General features: G+C 34.1%; 2 protein-coding genes across 4 annotated transcripts; one reads left to right on the top strand and one right to left on the bottom strand.

Moving 5' to 3' along the window:
- The first annotated feature begins 391 nt into the window (after positions 1–391).
- LOC18055877 (probable starch synthase 4, chloroplastic/amyloplastic) lies at positions 392–14,062 on the top strand. 3 transcript variants are annotated; one of them, XM_006453094.2, is made up of 15 exons: positions 392–960; positions 2,228–2,749; positions 3,212–3,310; positions 3,433–3,485; positions 4,148–4,205; positions 4,548–4,630; positions 5,430–5,507; positions 7,090–7,169; positions 7,555–7,715; positions 8,440–8,514; positions 9,296–9,336; positions 9,601–9,706; positions 9,993–10,075; positions 11,454–11,527; positions 13,342–14,062. In XM_006453094.2, the coding sequence occupies exons 1-15, from the start codon at positions 787–789 to the stop codon at positions 13,449–13,451; spliced, it is 1,797 nt and encodes a 598-aa protein (XP_006453157.2). In that variant the 5' UTR covers positions 392–786; the 3' UTR covers positions 13,452–14,062. The 3 variants fall into 3 exon arrangements, with proteins under 3 accessions (XP_006453157.2, XP_024048107.1, XP_024048108.1); XM_024192339.1 differs by having other exon boundaries at positions 3,209–3,310; XM_024192340.1 differs by lacking the exon at positions 392–960 and adding an exon at positions 3,001–3,071 and having other exon boundaries at positions 2,665–2,749.
- Positions 14,063–14,128: 66 nt separating this feature from the next.
- Positions 14,129–19,580, bottom strand: LOC18055876. Its single transcript, XM_024192338.1, is given in 8 exon segments — positions 14,129–15,092; positions 15,523–15,735; positions 16,567–17,073; positions 17,473–17,874; positions 17,960–18,030; positions 18,370–18,541; positions 18,652–18,689; positions 19,431–19,580. Coding segments are annotated over 8 exon segments (1,851 nt in total). The 5' UTR covers positions 19,474–19,580; the 3' UTR covers positions 14,129–14,687.
- Positions 19,581–20,800: the final 1,220 nt, after the last annotated feature.

The raw sequence follows: 20,800 nt of genomic DNA, 5'->3' as shown, positions 1-20,800 counted from the left end.
AGTTTTGGGCTTCTGCAATCGAGGGTATTTTAGGTAATAAAACTTTTACTTAGTAGTTATTGTAAGTCTAAATTATAAAATTAGTATGAGGAAGAATCGATTATTCGTCTAAATTATAAAATTAGTAGGAGGAAGAATCGATTATTCATCTCTTATTCCTACTGTAAAGAGATTGGTGCGCCAAGGAGAGTAGATCATATCATTGCTTATTTTTACTTCATTGGTCGATTCACCTCAATTATTTGAGCCCTGCACATACAAAATTAAAAAATTATATTAAAAAATGGTTTTGTTAAGTAATTAGGAACATATTTGATACCGTTCCAAACAGCGTAGGTTTCTCATTTTTCTTTAAAATCATTTATTATTGGGAATTCTATTCGCGTTTGCGTTTTTATCCATTATTATTTTCGTGACGCATGCACAAAGATGGCATCCAGTATTATGATTCCAGCGAAAACAGGGCCAAAAAAAAAAGTCACTTGGACTGGACTGAAATTAATTTTTTATTTGGGTGTTCTTTCCTTCTGAATTTTTTTCCCCCAAAAAAAAAAAATAATAATCGTACACACCCTGTATTATAAAACAGCTCCGCACAGTCCCAAACCACTTGGCAAAAGGATAATATAATAATGGGATTGCGGTCAAAATTTATACTTCAAATTCTTTGATCTCATTTCCTTTTCATTTTCTCAGCAACCAAACAAAAGGGTTTTCAATTATGTTCTTGAAGAAAATATTATAATCAGAATTCTATTGTATACAATTTTTTTTTTTCAATTTGAAATGAAAATGGAGTGTGCAATAGCGGGAAAGCTTAGTAGTACGAGTAGTTACTTGGTGAATACAAGGAGAAATGGGATGAAAAGAACAAAGTTAATGGCAAACCACAACATGTTTTACTCTTCTAAGTCGATGATTTCACTACCAATTCTCGCTCACACTAATCCTTCTTTGAAGGTAATTCCTGTCATCTTGCCCCATCATTATTATTGTCATTTTTTATTTGTTTATTTCTGTTCTATTTATCTAGCAATTGGCCATACCCTTTCCGTGATGCATATGTATATACGTTAGATTTGGTATCATAAGTGGCAAAAAAAAAAAAAAAAAAAAAGTGCTAGGATTGTAGGTTATGATTTGCATTGAAGTTTTATGAACAGATTGCATAGGTTTTTCCATCAAAACCGGCTTGTGAGAATAGGGTACCTGACTGCTTATAAGTTCAAATGCCAAGCTTTAGCTTACCTATCGGGAGGTAATCGGTAGAGCTGGCAAAATGGGTCGTTGGGTCGTGTTCTTATAGTGTCAAATTTAGGTCAATTCAAACACGATCCATTTAATAAACATGTCAAAATATTGAGACCCAAACCCAACATAGAAAATAAACGGGTTACCCAATAACCTGTGTAATGTCTATATATACGACAAATGTTATATATATACATACACTTGCATGCACACACCCCAAAAATATTATATATTTACACTAATAAAGTTTTAATTATATATATGTAAATAATACTATATTCATTTATATAATACCATATATCAATATCATAAAATATAGTTGTATACCAATATTTTACACACTTACACTATTAAAGTTCTAAATCTATATAAAATTTTATAAATAAAACACTCTGTATATATCTATCCTCCAAAAAAAAAAGAGAATCATGTTCAATATTTAAGTTTTAATGACAAGAACCTAGAAATTAATTTAAAAAATAAAATATAATTGTGTCATTGGTCGAGTAAATGGGTCAAAAACTTTAATCCTAACCCGACATGAAAAAAAATCGTGTTGACCCACGCCCAGCCCATTTAATAATAGTGCCAAATTTGACCATCCATAACCATTTACTTGTGTTGTGTTCGTATCGGATAATTGGATTGTGTCAAAATTTCTCAGCTCTAGTAATTGAGGTCATTACATATGCCTGCAATTGCGACAATGAAATCATTAGCTTTTATGAATAAGTGGGTGAGCAGCTTGTTGTTAGTGCCAAGTAAAGTAGGTTTTATCAAAAACTTTAGCTGTTGTGCCTTGTATGATGGGTGGGTTACAGCATTTTTTTTTTCAAATAAAAATATGAGACTCATTGTTAAAATATAATCTTCGTTTAATTTGAGATTTCCTATGTTTTTAAATTACTCTGATTTCATATAGGCAATCTTTTATTCGCGTGTATCTGATTGCAAATACCACTACTGCTATTTGCAGGTGGTTACTGAAAAACTTGGTTGTCCGGCAGACTTTGGTTTTGGTGAACTGGTTTGGCCTACTCCTGGTGATGAAATCCCATTTTGGAAGAATAAGTTTCCTTCTAGATATGCAAGCCTAGAAGCTCCAGCTGAAATAGAGAAGGATTCCAATCTCATGCATATTATTCACATTACAGCTGAAATGGCGCCTATAGCTAAAGTTGGTGGACTTGGTGATGTTGTAACAGGACTTGCTCGTGCATGTTTATCTCGTGGCCATACAGTAGATATAATGCTCCCTTTCTATGAGTGCATTCAAAAACAGGAGATCAGTGACCTGGCACTGATCACGACTTATAACTCTTATCATGATGGTAATTGGGTTGCAACTAATGCCTACCATGGGGTAGTTTCCAGCATCCCTGTAATATTTATTGAACCATCCAATCAGTTCTTCAAGGGGAAAAATGTATATGGGGGTTCATACAATGAGCTGGAGGCATATTTGTTTTTCAGTCGTGCTTGCCTAGAATGGATGCAGGTTTGTGAATTAGCGCTGAGTATAATTATTAGTTTTGTAGATTGCCATCTAGACCAAAACATTCCAAAACCTGAAAATATTGAATTGCACTTTTTTAATAGTTGACTTATATCTAAAGCTCAAGCTGGTCATTTGATTATGTAATAAAAGCTCAAGTATCAAGGATTTAAGTGTTTTTGGTGCTTAAATTATTGTAACTATAAATCAATTGTCTGCAAATTCTATTTCTTGATTTTTCCAGTTTCTGACAGTGTGCTGGAAAAAATTTCATCTGCATTTGCCCTCCCAACTTCAAAAGACTTTTTTATTAGAAACTGATCAAGTTAGTGACACTTTGATTCATTTACTGCTTATTTAAGCTTAAGGAAAACCTTCTCTTTAAGGAAAACCTGCTCTTGTTTACTGCTCTTTAAAGATTAAACCTTCTCTTTCTAAAATCTAACAAGATAAAACTCATAGCAGGTGACTGGAGTTCAACCTGATATCATTCACGTCCATGAGTGGCAGATAGGTGCTTTACCCCTACTTTACTGGGATATGTACCAAAGTCTCTCCCTTAAGGTATTTACATTCTCTTATCGCCGCCATTGTAGAGTTTGTTGCATGAAGTTTTGTAACAGACAAAATTAATAAAATTATTCATTTTTGCATATAATACTGAATATTGAATATTTGTTTCGTAGAAACCAAGAATTGTATTGACAATCCACAACATGGAGCATTATGGGGAGTGCAGGTAAGTTACTGTTTTATTCCTTCATTTATTTTTTGGGTGGTTGTCATTCTTTGAGCAACAATTTTTCTTCATACCTGTGTGTCCGTATTACATATCATTACTAGCTTTATTTGTCCCACGGCACTGTCTTCTGAATCATGGGCTTAAGTATTAGATAAATTGATGCACTATATTGACCAGCATCCCCTGTGCTATAGTGTAGTTTTATCCTTCTTAAGCATTTTATCTCATTAAACTTTTACAAATTTTACCAGCTATCCCAATATTGTCGTTGTCTCACAAAGTTTTTAACATCTCAATGTTTTCCCTTTGGTGCTCAATGTTTTCCCTTCCCAAATTTTGTAATCTATGAATCTACATTTGGTTCTATGCTATTGGTATCATAAACAGTATCTCTTTGTAAAGACTGGGAATGCAGCTCTGTATGTTTTGTGGTGAGTAGTGAACTACTCATGGTTTATATACGAAAATATAGCAAATTTGAATTGGTTTTATGTTTTTAAAAGAAAAATTTTCCTTGATCATATAAAGATATAGATGAATAAAGTTCACACTATTTATGTCTTTTTAAATTTTTAACATCTCTACCTATGAAAGGGGGGTTGGGGGGTCAGGGTGGGTCCCAATATCTCTGTATAAATGTACTCTGTTTATGTTGGCAGACAAGAGCAACTCAGTAAATGCGGTCTTGATGGATCTATATATGCAAGTGTGGAAAAGGTGAGCGTCTTATTGTGGATATCACATTTGGAAAGGAGAATTCAAGATCATGCTATATAAGTAGTACTTGTTCATTTGGCTTTGGCATGAATTCCAATGAAAATAGTAATTGCTTGGCCAGTGAATTTCAAAAGAAAGAATGAGTTCTCATATTCTCTATCTTTTGCTCTCATTTCTGATCAAAGCAGATGTTTGATTTTGCCATGGATTTGCCTTTGTTTCTAAAACTTCTGGGGGTTCAGATTATGATCACACTCTTTGTGTAATAGTTAGAACTCCAATGTCCATTATAAACAGAGAAAAGTTGTAGACATTTTAATTTCTTTTCTCTTCACATGGCAGGCAATTGATGATCGAACTATTGGCCACAATCCTGAAAGATTGAGCCTATTGAAAGGTGGAATTGTGTATAGCAATGCAGTGGTGTAAGTGGCTTTACTGTTTCATGGGTTTGCAGATATGTTTCTATATGCAGTTTGTTTAGCTCAAATATGCTCATGCACATCTATAGTTTGCCCAGGAACTGGGTGCCCTTCTTTGTGAACATGTTAAGCCCTTTGGTTGAAAAGGAAGGCAGGCTGCAATTGGAATGATTCCCTTGCATTCTTTGGTTTCATGTCCTGTGGGTCACCAAGACAGAGGGAACAACTCAAAATTATCACAGAGAGAGAAAGAGAGAGAACTCAACTTTTATTCTATTTGAACTTTAATGTATCATAGTGAAAAAGGACATTAGAAAGACAGAGAAAGAACTTTAACGTATCATAGTGAAAAAGGACATTAGAAAGACAGAGAAAGGGAACTTTGCCTTACCTTATATAAAGCATTAAGATTGTCTAGGGTATCTTGTCACCCGTGGCATTTATCAGTTCTTCCACAACTTAATTTTTAAAGACAATGTAGCAATTTATGGAAGTCAGCTTTTAACATGAGAACACTAAGTTATAGGATATCCTGGGATTATGTTGTTTAAAACACAAAGAGGACATTTCCGACTGAATTTGCTTTGTGAATCTCAAACTATATTGTACTGGACGTTGCTCTTGGTGCTTTGAATGTTATGTCATTTCCTATCCTACCAAGTATGTGCGAACCCGCACATGCTTGGAATAAAAAGAAAACTGCATAGAAGAAACATAATTTCTGTCTTGATGGATTTACATCCATTTTTTTCATACTTACACCTTATATATATTTCCTTATCAAGTAATTCTTCATCTTCAGTACAGTCTCTCCAACATATCTTAAAGAGACACTTTGCTCTGGATGGCTTGCAAGTGTGCTGATAACACATCGTGATAAGTAAGTTTGTCAACAAACTTCACTTATATTCATTACATAATCTTTTTCAGTTATTTTTTTAATACCTTAATATCCTTTCAAAGGTTAATTTCGTTATTTATTCATGATACTCAATAGGATAATAAAAAAAAATTGTAGTAATAAAGGCAAAAGGAAAGGAGTTACATATTTGGACTAGATGTCCATGGAGAGAACAAAAGGCGAGGGGATTTTTTTTTCCCCTAGTTGCAAAGAATGATTTTCTCAATTTTCTATTTTATTTGTAATTATAATACACTGATAGTAAATTTTCTTTCAAAACCTTGTACTTATGCAGTTGTCATTTTATTTGTTATAGAATTTTAAATGTATATACATCAAGCTTATAGCATTGCTTTGCTGCATCCGATTTTAAGAAGCTGACATGCAGTCCTAACCATTTGTCCATGTGAAAAAATTCAAATTATTGGTTTATCATCAGCTGGTAGGTGTTAGCTTAGGCAACGTTTTGTTCAATAAAATGATCCATGGAGTGAATTGGAGAGTTCCCACTCAAAATTTAGGAATTACAACTCCATTTTTCATAACCATATACCATCACTATTTGATTGTTTTCATGATTATGAATTAATGATCACATAGATTTCATATAGTTTTTATTTTAAAATTTGGGTTCATCAACGAAGCTGTGATCCACAGTAGGCCTAACTAATCAGTTTCTATGTAGATTTTGAGCTCAGAAATTCATCATAGGAAAATTATCTACTGTCCACCTATTTTTTCACTGTTTTTCAAAAATACACAAATCTTTTTTTTTTTTGCAGTGCTCCACTTGAAGTTAACATTTTTTCATTGGTCCACTCTCGTTATAACACCGTTAGAACTTTGCTGACGTCATAAGGGTAAAATTGTCATTTCACAACGACACGGTGGTGGACAAGTGCAAAATAATATAACTTCAAGTGGAGTTTAGCAAAAAAAAAAGAAATTAAGAATTGTGTATTTTTGAAATAATACGAAAAAAATAGATGGTCAGTGATAATTTATCTTTTACATTTGAGGGTAAAAAAGTTATTTACACAATATTCCGTTAGTTTTCTTAACGGTCACCAAATGGAAGTGGACGAGTGAAAAGAAATGTAACTTCAGCTGGATTCCAGCAAAAAAAAAAAAAAGAATTGTGTATTTTTTAAAACATTGGAAAAACCGGGTGGACAATTGATAATTTCCCTGCATCATACACATATATTTTATTTTGTTTTGTTGTTAGTCAAATGTTATAATGGATTTAATTCAAGTGTTGACACAGGTGTAGAAGATTTTGTGCATCATTTTCTAAGAGTTTTGCGTTGTTTCTTGTTGTTCTGGGTGGTATTTAGATCAGAAACTTTGTGACAAATGCCATTGTTATAAACGCCCTTTTCCATTAACATATGAAAAATAGGGGAAGTCACCTTAAGCGGAAGCACTTATTGTTATACTGCTTTATGTGATCCAATGCAATCTTTTGTATCCTAATTACTAATTTGTATTTCTTGCTTTTTCATTGCAGATATGAAACTACTCATTGTTTTTGACATGAAACTGTTGTATAATTGTTTAGGTACTTTGGTATTTTGAATGGTATAGACACAGTGATCTGGAACCCTGCTACAGATGCTTTCTTGCCTGCTAAGTTTCACGGTACGATTACTTTTATTGTCATTGAGCATCCATTTCCCCTAACTGAGCTTAGATAGACCATAGTTGAAACAATTCCTCAAAAAAAATTGAGAGAAATGAACATCAATAAACAATTGCCTCTCATGTGTTAAACAACAGCACACTTCAGAATACCCGCATTGTTACTGACAATATAAACAAATATGATTGAGCTTTCTACTTTATCTGGATAGGAAGATATTTGATTATATATTTGATGTCATCAAAATACCAATCTTTCCTTTGTCTGAAACTTCCAATTATTGTTCTTTTTATGATATTATCCTTACTTTTTTACATGCCTTAAAGTCCTTAGTTGCTCTACTTTTCCATTTTATCTTATCTGTTGGTATGCTGCTTCTTGTAGCACAAAAACCTGAGGGCAAGAAGATATGCAAATACTATATCCAAAAGGGGTTGGGTTTGAAGTCAGAAGGGACTGTCCCATTGGTTGTCTGCATCACTCGACTAGTTGCTCAGAAGGGTCTTCATTTGATTACTCATACAATTAAGCGTGCTGAAGAGCTTGTAAGTTTATTACTGTCATTTTGTTTACCCTTAAGTGTATATATATTTTCCTCTGTGCATGCGGGTTTTGGTGATGCTACCATTTATTTATAAGTATTCTGGAGCACAGCGATTTTACTGCTGGCCGGATAATGATGAGAGAGATTAGCTTGTATAGAACCTGCAATTTGCGCATATGGAAGTAAAGCCTCTTATTGATATCTTTCAAGTTTGAGAATTGAGAATGAAACAATGTATGCCTAGTTCATGAAATTATTTGTAGAATACTGAAAGTTCTTGCCTAATGTATGGAGAATGAAAGGTTAATTGATCATCTTAGAGAACATGGAAGGTAAGTACAGAAAACTTAGATGAAATTCTGATTGCCTGGACCACCCCGTAAATACAAAAAGTACTGAATAATTTTTGTCCTTAATGTATGTAATGTAATATGACAGGGCTAGGATTATCCCCCTTATTATTTACCTGTTTTTGAAAAATTATGAAACAAGTGATAAACATTACGTAAATAATTTTGATCATTTAGATTCCATCTTACACGTTCACATAAAAGCTACATCAATTATCCATTGCAGATTTAATCTTGCAGTTAAAAGTATATTGGTCGAATGGTTTAAAAGTTGTCACAACTTAAGAAATGGAAGTCAGCTGAAATCATCATATTCTCAACATTCATAATATGATTATATTAATTTCTTTTTCCTAATGCTGGATTCACGTGCAGGGTGGACAAATGATTTTGCTGGGAAATTCTCCTGTTCATTGGGTTCAAAAAGATTTTGAAGATCTTGCAAATTTGGTAATGAGTTGCAGATTACTTAAAAATTTAAGTCCAAAAGCTTCATCCACCCCATTTGGTGGTGTGAAAGCGAGTTGGTTATAACATCAATTTAATCTTGATGATTCTCCATATTATGACTGCGAATGGTGTGATCGTCATTGAATCACCTCAGAAACTCCTAGATATGCCTTAAACTTCTGACTCATCAGGCATTCGCCTTGGGCTGCAAAAACCTACTGACTAGTAAGCAAAGTGGCACAGGCTGCTTTATTGGTGTCACAGATCCACAAACAGGCTTAGAATTTTGTGGTAGCTGTTATTCACTGTACTAAGCATTTAAAATTTAACATAATGACCTTAAGTATAAAATCATAAATGTGCTGTCCAATGCATTGAGAACAATGGTTAAAGAGGACACATATCAGTTATGGGAACTAGAACATTCAATCTATTGCTAGCTGCTTTTATGATTCTCTTATGGAACAACAGAAAGGCAACATCTTCTTTCTCAAAAAACTTTCTGATTGGAGATTTCTGGAAATACTTTATTTTTAATTATAGACATATTTAAGTTTACATTAGAATGATGCAGAAGCATGGGAAACTAAAAGAAAGGAAAGGTATTAATTGTTAATGGAATATTAAATGCTTGTGAATCTTCATGTGTGTGTATATTATATACATTGCTTTCTCCTCATTGTTATATGTTTTCAAATTTGTTTTATCTTTTCTGATGCAAGTAATAAGGTCGGCTGACAGAGGCTGGCTATTATTGATTTATTTTTTTATCTTTTTGTAGCATAACAAAGGTACAAGTACCCGGATCCTGCTGATGTATAGGTAAATGAACTTGGAATCAAACACTACCGATTACCCTGTTCCTAGACTTCCTTAATTGTATTTTGAAAAGCTGTCTGAGATACTGTTGCTATTATCTATTCCTTTTCAATATTTGAGACTTTTGAAGTATTTATAAGCAGCATAGAACTTTGATCCTTAAAGGTAGTTGGTGTATCTTGGCAATTTGAAGTACCTATCACTTTCCTTGACTATACCTGGTTTTAGATACTTACAGATTTTTTTTTTCTTTACTGTGTTAAGCAGTGAGGAACTCTCCCACATGCTCTATGCTGCAGCAGACATTGTGTTGGTTCCTTCTATATATGAACCATGTGGACTTGCCCAAATGATTGGAATGCGTTATGGAGCGGTATGCTCTGGTTTGGATTATTCATTATTCATTTGATATATAATAGTCAGAACTTTTAATATCTGCTGTTTGTAGTTCCTCACATTTTAATTATTTTGCACCTGGGGGTACTAGTTGGGGCAGAATGTAGAAAAGATGAAATATTTTTCTATTAAAAAATTCTTGCATGTATAATCTAGTCAATTACACCATTTTGCCAATAATTATTTTTTACTGTAATTTTGTTCAACGAGCATCAGCTGATTATTCTATGATGAAATCATTTGGAATACAAATGTTATTTCAGGTCCCAGTGGTCAGAAAGACAGGTGGTCTTGCAGACACGGTCTTTGACATGGATGATCCATCAAATCATGAAAAGGCCAATGGGTATATTCTCCTATTCTTTAACTTTTGTTCTTTATGCGCTCTAGATCTCATCCTAACAAATGGTTGAGGCTACATCTTAACTTGCAAAATGCTGTATATTCTAACTAATAAACATTTAAACAGCAGTCCATCATCTGTTTTGTTTGACAAAATGTGAGTGTGTGGGTGGACAGATGGATGGGTATCAGTATGTCGATGGGCCTAAAAACTGCTCGTGGAAAATGATAAAAAGATTGGATCAAAAAAGAGAAAAAAAAATCGTCAGGGTAGAGTCCATTAATCTGGTTTTGGAAGTTATAGATGTTGAGTTTGTCAATCTTTACTGTAATTTTGTGGAGACAGAAAATATGAGGAGTGAGAATGGAGAATTAGAAAGGGAAAAAATCATCCCGAGTCCTGAGCTGTAAACTGAGTTTCTTTTCATTCCAATAATCATTCAAAGTCTTGTCTGAAAAACCAAAACTTAAGGCTCTATTTTATGGTCAATAAATTTACTGGAAAAGGAATCCAAACCTACCATTTTTTTAAATGACAATAAGGTTACTTTTGGACTCTAGCTTCAAATTATTTTCTAAAAATATATACCCTTTGATGTTAGGATAACTTATCCTTGGAAAGGTTATTTAATTATTTGTGAGATTTCATATCATTAGTCGAATTAAGGAATTTTCTCTCTGTTGTGAGCCTTAAGGCTTTCTTTTCAACTGCAATTTTATATCTCTATGCATTTTAAAATATCCAGTTAGTACTTCATATTAGTGTCCAAATGCAAAATGATTATCAATCACACGAGCTACGTTTTAAGTAATGTTCATGTCTGACCTACATATATATACCACTTGTTAGTAATTAAATGCCCTCCCCTCTATGTGAGCGGGGTACAAAGCCCAGATATCCTTTTTCAACCCAAGAGATTTTACCAACTAAACTAGTTGGCAGCCACATGCCTGAACTACTTGATACAATCTTTCTTCGCTCAATTTTCCGTAACAGCGTTCGCAATGACGAAAGATATTGAAATGCTAAAGAAGGTTTCTAGTGGAAGTAAGTGACCAAATTTCCACTATATTATGGACTCATAAAAATGTGGGCCTTTTGTAATATTTATCTCCTGCTTAAGCTTGTCATCTAGTTCCAGACTTGAGTCTTTATACTGCTGATTTGAGTTTCTTAATGTAATAGAGATCGACATGAGCAAAACAATGAATCTGTTCTCTGATTCCAAGAATGTGAAATGAGATTGATGATTGATAAATTATTCCCTTTTGAACAGAATTATCATAGTAAAATTGTTACCATACTTGTATGTGCCTGAAATTATGGTGGTCCTCTTGTTTAACCTGTAACCTGTATAACATAGTTATTTTGCATTTTTCAGGTTTGTATTTGAAGGAATAGATGAAGGATCTTTAAATTGGGCTCTAGACCGTGCATTTAGACACTTCATAGGCAGTAAGTTTTGTTTACATTGAACCTTGAAATATCTTCTCATCTTGTGGACAAAAACCCTTTTTCCCTTAACAGCAAAATCCATCTAATAATAGCCCATGGTTAAATGAAAGATCCTTGTTGAATTTAATATGCACAACCTAAATAATGGGGTTAATGCTAAAACTGCTGTGTTATGAATCTCTGAAACATTTGTGTGTTACCAGACTAAATTCATGCTCTAGAATTGCTTAAGTTATTTCCGAAAGATCACTGTGTCTAGGTTTCAAACCGTTACTACTGATACTCATGGTACATTTTATACTACATTGATTGCATTTTTTTTTTAATAAGAAACTATAAATTATATTAATGATGAAGAATTGTTACGAGTGGACCAGTTGTTCACTGAGAAAGCAAAAGAATGAAAAATTTTCTGTGCTATACGAAATATACCAATCACCCCTCTGCAAAATAGTAGACCAGCCTGGACACCTATCTCAAAACACTCTCCCAGCTTAGATGAATGAAGAAAAAAGATGAATCTTGGAATTCCTTAGAAAATGAAGCCCACAGCAAAGCTAGAAGACGAACTCTATCCCACAATTCTTCAATATTATCCACATTTTTCCCTTCAAAATAAGAAGATTTCTTTCCTGCCATATTAGCCAAAAAAAGCTGCCATAGCATAGATACAAAGAGTTTGGCCATTTTTTCTTTACCAAAAACATAAAAATTCTCCATAAGAATGCAGTGACAAGAACCTAGAATGACCCGCAAAATATTGGCCTCTTTGCACAACCTATTCCACAATTTTAAGGCCACAAAGCAATGAATAAAAGGATGATCAGAAGTTTCTACATCTGTTTTGCACATCACACACTAAGATGGAGATAGATACATACTAGGGAACTTTCTTTGAATCACTTCTCCAGATTTTAATTTTCTTTGTGCTAAGGCTTACAAAATGACTTGAATTTTAGGGAGAATACTAGCCTTCTGGATTGTTTTGGAGAGTAAAAATCAGCCAAGGAGACACCATTAATCAGCCAGTTCAGATAAGATTTGCTAGAATGATTTCCTGATGCCTTCAAACTCCATAACCTTTTGTCTTCCTTCATTCCATCGATATCGACATTGTATAACAACTCCAAGAGAGAAGCATGATCGTGAATCTCCCTATCACCCAAGTTTCTTTTGAAGTTGAAATTCCACTGCCAATTCAACGAAGAGGAAGAACATGTATAAAAATTTAAAGGAACATATTTTGTAGGACACAGCCTATAGAGGCAAGGGAAAGCTCACACAAAGAAAAATCTCCTAATCATTTATCCTCCCAAAACCAATATCCTTGCCATTCCCCACACTTAGTTTAATGTGAGAAAGCAAAAAGAGATATTTCTTTGAGATTGCTTTCCGACGGCTTCGAAGACTTCCATTGTTAATCACATTAGAGTCCTAACCATTTAAGTGGAGGTATCGCATTGTTAACCACATTAGTGTCCCAACTTTGAGTGGAGGTCATACTTCTATTCACCGAATGCCAAAGAGAATCATTTTCAAGAAGAAATCTCCACAGCCACTTAGCTAAAAGGGCTCTATTTTTCTTCAATACATTTCCAATTCCTAACCCTCCTTTAAACTTAGATCTTGAAACTACCCTCCTTCACCACGTTTCCAATTACTTAATAGAATTATTTCAAGCAATGGCAAAACTTTAGCAGTTCGTTACATCTTCAGTACTATTATTGGGTTTTTATCTATTAGCATAAGTTTTTGTGTCAAATGGTATCTTAACAAGTTCTCTCCTTCTCTTTTTTGGGATTTCCCCTTGGCAGAACCAGAAGAATGGAATAGGATTGTGCAGAAAATTATGGAAAATGATAATAGCTGGAACAATGCGGCTGGCAAATACATGGAGATCTACAACTCAATTAGAGTGGGTTGATGATGGTACTCAAGGCATTATATACGTAAAGAGATACCTTAAGCTCCAGCTTTCATCCGAGCCTGATTGAAATTTCCATTTGACTGGAAAGCACAGGCTCAGAATGTCTGAAATGGTGGAAATACCATGTACGGCAACATGTATTATTCCCAGTTGTCTTAATGTAAAAATGTATTCAAAACTATGTACTGTTCAATGCACGGGTATACAAGAGTTTGGTTATTTGCGGTAAATCAAAAATAATCTGTTGGTAACTATAAGACGACAATACTTTACTTGATTGAAAGTGCTTGAATATTCTGGTAAAATTCACTTCCTGTATACTTCATCCTCATTAGTATCCGAGCAAATTTCTCTGGATTCTCGTGTCAAAGCAAGGAAGATGCAGAAGAACAGCATTGTGAAAGACAATCCATGTTTGGTCGGTATTTTGAAGCCGAAAAATGCCTTGACATTGGAAAATAAGTTCGTCGATCAGACCTGAATATGTTCTCTACGGTCTATACATATGACAGATTCTCAAAACATGAAGATAATTAGAGAAAAATATTTTAGGAAAGAGAAAAGAAATGGACGGTTGATATGACAATGAAATAGGCAAATAGCAAAGGGGGCTGATACACATCCGATTACTTTCATACATAGAAACAAGAAACAAGGCAACTGCAATAACAAAATGCAATTAGAAATGGGTAAGTTTCTTTTTTTTCTTTTTTTATTACGTTTCCTCCCAAAATGGGTAAGTTTACAAATCCTTCGATTAGAAAAGGCCTGGCAAAACCAGTGAATGAGAAATCTAAAATACATCCAACAAGGCATCAGCACATAGTATACAAAGTCCACTGCCACATGGATACATAATACTTCACATTTTCAAACACCGCCTTTGGGGGGTAAAACAACAAAGATCAAATTCAAACAAGTCAGATATCAGACTACCTTTCTGCCTTGGCAGATCCGGATTGACTCTGAACTGCTCTTGAAGAATTGACAAAGAAAGAACAAAGAGAAAACAAAAAGCACAGTCAGATTCTAGCTGACTCCTCAAATTCCCAGATATACTGCGTCAATGTTGTTAGTAAGCAGGGGAAAAACGGAAAAGAAAAAGAATTATAGAATCACCAAGAGAACAAAGAGTTTGTTTGTCGGGTTACAGCAAGCATGCCAAAGACCCCAGTAGCACCTTCAACATTGCACCTAGCTGTCTACATAATTTTCTAGGTCTTACCGTCTGCCTTAATTCTGATTCTCACTACCTGTTTCAGTTGTGAATATCTCTTTGTTACTCTTGTATCCCGACTCGACAGCTTCAGAGTAGCTATCAGAAATTGTATTTATGGAATCATTAGCAAGTGAACCTGAAACATCAGTTCTTGAGACAGCACCAATAATACTTGCTGGAGTTTCTTCAACAGTGTCTTGCAACCGGAGGCTTTGAGCTAACCTATCTGAAATTTGGTTCATAGAATCATTGGCAAGTAAATCTGGAGCACCTTTTGTCAGGCTAACTTGTTGTTTGGCCCTCCTTTCTTTCAGAGATCTCTCTCGCTCATCATAGAAGTCAAAATCATCTAAAATAGATGTACGTGCATCATGCTCCTTAAAAATTCTCAACATCTCAACACCCTGTTCTAATTTCACCTGATTAAATATCAGCATAAAGAAAGAATCTCAGATTGAATAACCACAAAATTATAAGAAAAAGAGTCACAGCTTAACATTTAACGACAGAAGAGTGGAAGAAAAAACAAGACAAGTGGTGAACATATCTCTTGTAAAGAAGTGGTATATTAGGACTGAGGTTTACAACAGGGTCACCAGGAAAGGCAAAAAATAATAAATAATAAATAACGTGATTAAAGAAATCAGTAGTCAGAATTTTAACTACTTCCCTTAAAACATTTTAATATATTATGCTAAACAAGGTATCAGTAATTGTATATAACACCAGGACAACCTAGAATGTTCGAAAATGGTTCTAGATTCTGAACAAGTGACATTATATAAAATTAACTTGGGATCGAACATGCAAAAACCCCAGCCCTACGAAAAATAAAAATATGATAGCTACCTCTTGAGAATCTCGGCTGTGAGTTACAGGCTTGTTATCATTATTTTCAAGAAGCAAGTGGCGAAATCGACTGTTAGGAACATCTTTGATAATAAGCCATTTCACTGGGAACTGCCCACTCCACCTATCTTGCTGCCAGTAATCAGCACTGTTCTCAAAATCTACAGGTCCTACCATTTCAGCGACCCCGCAAAACTGTCCACTAGCATTGACCTGCACAAAGTTGTAAACAAAGGATTTAACCCCACTAGTTACCTAAAAGGATGAGATTCTACCAGAGCAGAAATCAGTTTAGAATAACTGAGTAACAGGTTTCCCATCAATGCTAATGATTCTAACAAATGAAAATAAAATTCACCGCATACCATGTTGGCATATTGATTAGTGATTTTGAGAAAGGAAAGCAAATCTAAGAAATGTTGACGGGAAAACCTAAAGCAGGAGAATTCTCCACAAAGCAAGCATCCTATAACCATGTTTGAGAGTAAACCAAAATTACATTAATCAGACAAATGTTGAAACATACTCTTGGCAGAGCCATAACCATTCACATTAAGACCCATCACAACAAAAGAACTACAGCATCTGCATGTAAGAAGAGATAGCTAAAGACAAGTTCAGATGTTTTGGCACAGTATATGAGTCAATAACAAGGAACAATAAACCTTTCAAGTGGACAGCTATTAAATGAAATAAAGAGCATCCATAAATTGGTCATGAGCTGGCCTTGGCAGAAAAGACTGAACAAACTTACCTATAACTTATGGCACAGATGCATTGAATTACAAATAACTCATAATCAAAATGTCAACTTCAAGGAACCAAAAACATGTGCAACTAATGCAATAGTAAGTTCAATTTGTCATACTCCATAAACATACTTATCAAAATAAACCATCTTCAATAATCCCTTATATTGGCCAATCATAATACTTCTCTCATGTCATCCTCATTAGAATAGACCGAGCCATGAATCAGTCACAAAAGCCGCTCCAATATATAGAAACACAAATTATACAATGATTTCACATTAGAATAACATACCGAAAACAGTAGGAAGATAGGACATCTGTTATCGGTCTCCTTTGCTTCATGGTAAGCAGCATCTAATTTTTTATTTCCATGAGGTGTGCTGGCCCAAACACCGTATTTAATACTCTTGTGAACATTGTCTTCACTAAAGGACTTGATAACAAAGAACTTCGCATTCTCATAGTCAGTGGGAAAATCGAACTGGTTGTATAATTCAAAATTAATTCCAGAGCCTGATGAATTGTTTTTGCTACTACCAGATGACAGGTTCTGTTCACTGCTCTTGCCCTTGATCTTTGAAGCTCTTGGTCCTCGATTTCGGTCAATAGCAGGTGATTCATTGGAAATGCAAATCGAATCCTGGTCTCTCTCTCGTCTTCTGCCCTAGTCAGCAGATAGTCTGACCCGGTCATTACTCCCAAAATAAGAGCTTTGATAAACAGCACCATGAGGGTAATTTCCCGTGGAAGAACTTGATGCCAATCCAAATGTATTGAATGACCTTTGTTGTTGAGAAATCTGCAATTAGGCAATGGCAAATTCTAAAAGGCAAAATTCAATAAGCTCACAAGATATAAAATATCAGAAGAATACAATTAATTTAATGCCAAAGTAAGAGTATATGAATCTTTCATCATTTTATAGTCTCCCAGCCAAATACTATAACTAGAAGTGGTGAGGTACAAAGCACCAACAAAAAAACTTTCAACCGTATCTAGGGCCAATTATATTTATTTTCCAAACAAACTCAAATCAGTGACATACAAAGAAACATCAGCTAAAGGCCAAAGTACAGCCAGGCCCACAAAGTGAAGCTTAGTAGGCATAACCATGAGTCAGAAAATTGTCCTTCGAAATAAGATTTACAGCTAACAAAGTCCCAAACCTAAGGACATGGTAAATTAATTGAGAACAAACCTGCCCAATATTCTGCTCATAGGACCCAAGTATCCCCATCGGTTGAGGATAAGCTGCCGGAGAAGTTAAAGGACTAGATGCAGGATTCCCAGATACATTAACTCCATATGATCCAAAATGTACAAAATAACCTGAACTTGGCCCAAAAAGCAAGTTGTCACCACTACTTTCTGCTGTCATCATCTCAGATGGTGAAACTGGAAGTGCTGATGGCACGTTTGGAGGACCATGTTGTGGGTAGTAAGATGGAGAAAAGGGGATTTGCTGTGGTGAGTAAAGTTGGCCTTCCACCATTATAGAAGGCAGTGGTGTAGCAATTGGGGAATATTGTCCATACGCCATTTCGGGATTGAAGCCATAGCCAGAATGGAACATAAGGGATGTGTTATCATTGTATATAACCTAAATCCAACCAAAATAAGAAAGCATAAATAATTATTAAAAAAAAAGGCTTTAAAAGTTTCAGCAATGATGGAATCATCACTACCGGTGATACATGCAAGCCATCAGCATTAATATATTGAGAATAACCATCCCAAGTAGTGTTGTTTCCATAACCTGAAGCCACAGAGAATGTAAAACGTATTACCACCCTGATATCCTATGAAAGCATAAGAGGTAGCAGAAGAAATTGCAAGCATTATCAAGTTCGTTCTTTTCCAATTTAAAAATTAAACAATAATTAATTATGAATACATTAATCAATATGGTCATTCTCATCATGGCTTGAAATCTTCTACTTGAAACAAATAAGCTTGTCTACATTTCCCAAATGGCTCAAACAAAAAGATTTGAATTGTATATATTTCACATGAAGGATTGACGCTGCCATCAGTGATATTTAAGGCTTTGAAGTTATGAACAAGTTATAGCAGCAAAGATTGAGAAAGTACCCACCATATGACATATTCGGATCATGGGAGTTGTAGGTATTTAGTTGGTGGACAGAGCTATAATCTCTACTGTCAGCAGATTCTGGCTGTTCTGTGACATCTTTTGCTGGTCCAATGATGGCTGCATCCGGAGAAGGATTTGCTGAAACAATCCTTTCATCTTTGGGCGAAAGTAGCTGATAATAGATTTCAAAATGAAGAGCTATTGCAACAATTCACCTAATCTTACCAAAATATAGAAATTAATGTAGCCAAAACATACAAAGGAATTCCCAAAACAGCATACCTGCTCTGTTGAATTATCTGGCTTAACAGGTCTCTCTCCTGCGCTCAGCATTAAAATTCAGTGGCTCAGTACAACTAAACAAACACAGAAATCACAAAGCACTGATCCCAGAAAACAATAAATAGATCCAGTCACACATGCATATTTGACACACAAATCATGGAAGGTAAAAGGTGAAAAAGATAATAAACACACATGTTTGCTCTTCGTGCTGCCGTGCACCCTAGATGCAGTTCATAGTGGTTTCACTTGGGAACTAGTCTAGCTTATTCACATTCCAAATCCTTGATTCTACAATATCAGAAACATCTTTTGAGGCTAAAATTATCGCAGTGTTTGAGCACATACATATATGTACATACCAAATTGTTTTTCACATGCAGCCAGAAGACAAGCAGTCCGAAATACCCATAAAAAGGAACGAAGTTAAAACCAAAATACACACACACACAAAAATAAGCAGAGCATACTATCATCCCACCCAAAATGGGATATTTTAAAACCGCATTAAGTCCGTTCTTTCGAATTTCACTTCGTCTTTTTCTATATTAAATGATTGCACGAGGACAGAAGTAAGTATATATAACAAATTCCAAAACCCTAGAACCAATGGCTAATATTAAACATTAAAAAAAAAATTGAATCAAACATAATTACTCAAATTAAAACAAAAAGAAAAAAGAAAAAAATAGGTTTAATATCAAACCTAAACAAACATAAAAGAACAAATGAATCAAATTAGCAAATTTATAAAGCCATATAAAATCTTATGTACATACCTGTAGGAACAATTCGATCGTGATCGGGGAGTGGCGTGGCCATGAATCAGAGATCTAAAAGCACGAGACTTGAATCTCCGGCAAAAAAATAAAAATAAAATCCTAACTCTAAATCGAGAGAAAAAAATTTTGAGAGGGAAAAAAGAAATCTTGAAAAGAGAGGGAGGAAAAAAATAAAAAAGAAAGAAAGGGTTTTTTGGGTTTTGGATTTTTTTTTTCTCATTTATTTTGAGAAAAGATATGCGAGTTTATTATATAGTAAGAGTTGGTTAAAAATATTAATGTTTTTATTTATTAATTTATTTATAGTGCAAAGTGATTAGTTAACTAGTGGCGGTTCTGTTTTAAATTTGAGAGAATTTTGAGTTCTGTCTTATTTAGGCCGACCGCCGATTTTTTTTTTTTTTTTTCCCCTCACATCCATGTTTTATATTTAGGCCAAAGATTTTGTGTTATAAAAATTGCATATCACATTTTTTTAAACAATAGATTATATTTAAAGTTCAAGGTGAATACTTTAAATTTATATTTAAAAATATATCTGAAATTCGATTAACTATAGTTGGTTTTGCAAAATAATATTAAGCCCTTGGGTAAGTATAATATTGGAACTATACTAATTTTTATTACTAAGGAAGTTATATTTATAGCTGTAAAATTTATTATTTTGAGTTAGTTATCCTTAGTGTAAGTGATATAGAAGTAAAGTATGTTCTATATTGACAATTAATTAGTGGAGAATGTCAAATCCAATGGAAGAATAATGATAAAAATGATAGACATATATATCTATGTAATATTGGGATTATGCAAAGTTATGGTGAAACTCTACAAAATAAATCATGGACCTAAATTGTTCTCAAGGGTATGGCCAAGTAGTTTAAGCAGCTTTATTTTGTTAGCTTACTAGGTTTGAATTTTGGAAAAGGTAAGGGCCGACGCCTCCTCACCTTAAAAAAGAAAAAAAAATCGTTATCTTGAACAATTTAAAAAAAAATATTTTATTTTATTTTAAACTTTTAATGTAACACAAGATAAATTTTTTTACCGTATATCGATAATTATTACTATGTTAAGACAAATTTCTTAAGACGAGATTTAGAAAAATTATAACTTATTATAATATAGAGTTTATTCTAATTGTAACTAACCCAAGTTGGGACCAAAACCTTTTATGATTTTATGAAAATTATTTTTAAATAGAGTACAATTATAAATGGGTTTTATGGTAGTAAGAGTGTTGTTGGATTTGAGTTTAACATATCTCAAGGCTATAAGATGAACATGCAGCTAAGCAGGTTCAGAGATTAAATACAAAATATAATTGAAGCAACTTTATTGTTAGTGTATACCTTATAAGTTAGTTTTAA

This window comes from Citrus clementina, unplaced genomic scaffold, assembly GCF_000493195.1.
Source record: "Citrus clementina cultivar Clemenules unplaced genomic scaffold, Citrus_clementina_v1.0 scaffold_1, whole genome shotgun sequence".
Classification (NCBI taxonomy): Eukaryota; Viridiplantae; Streptophyta; class Magnoliopsida; order Sapindales; family Rutaceae; genus Citrus; species Citrus x clementina.
This window is presented reverse-complemented; position numbering and strand designations above follow the sequence as displayed.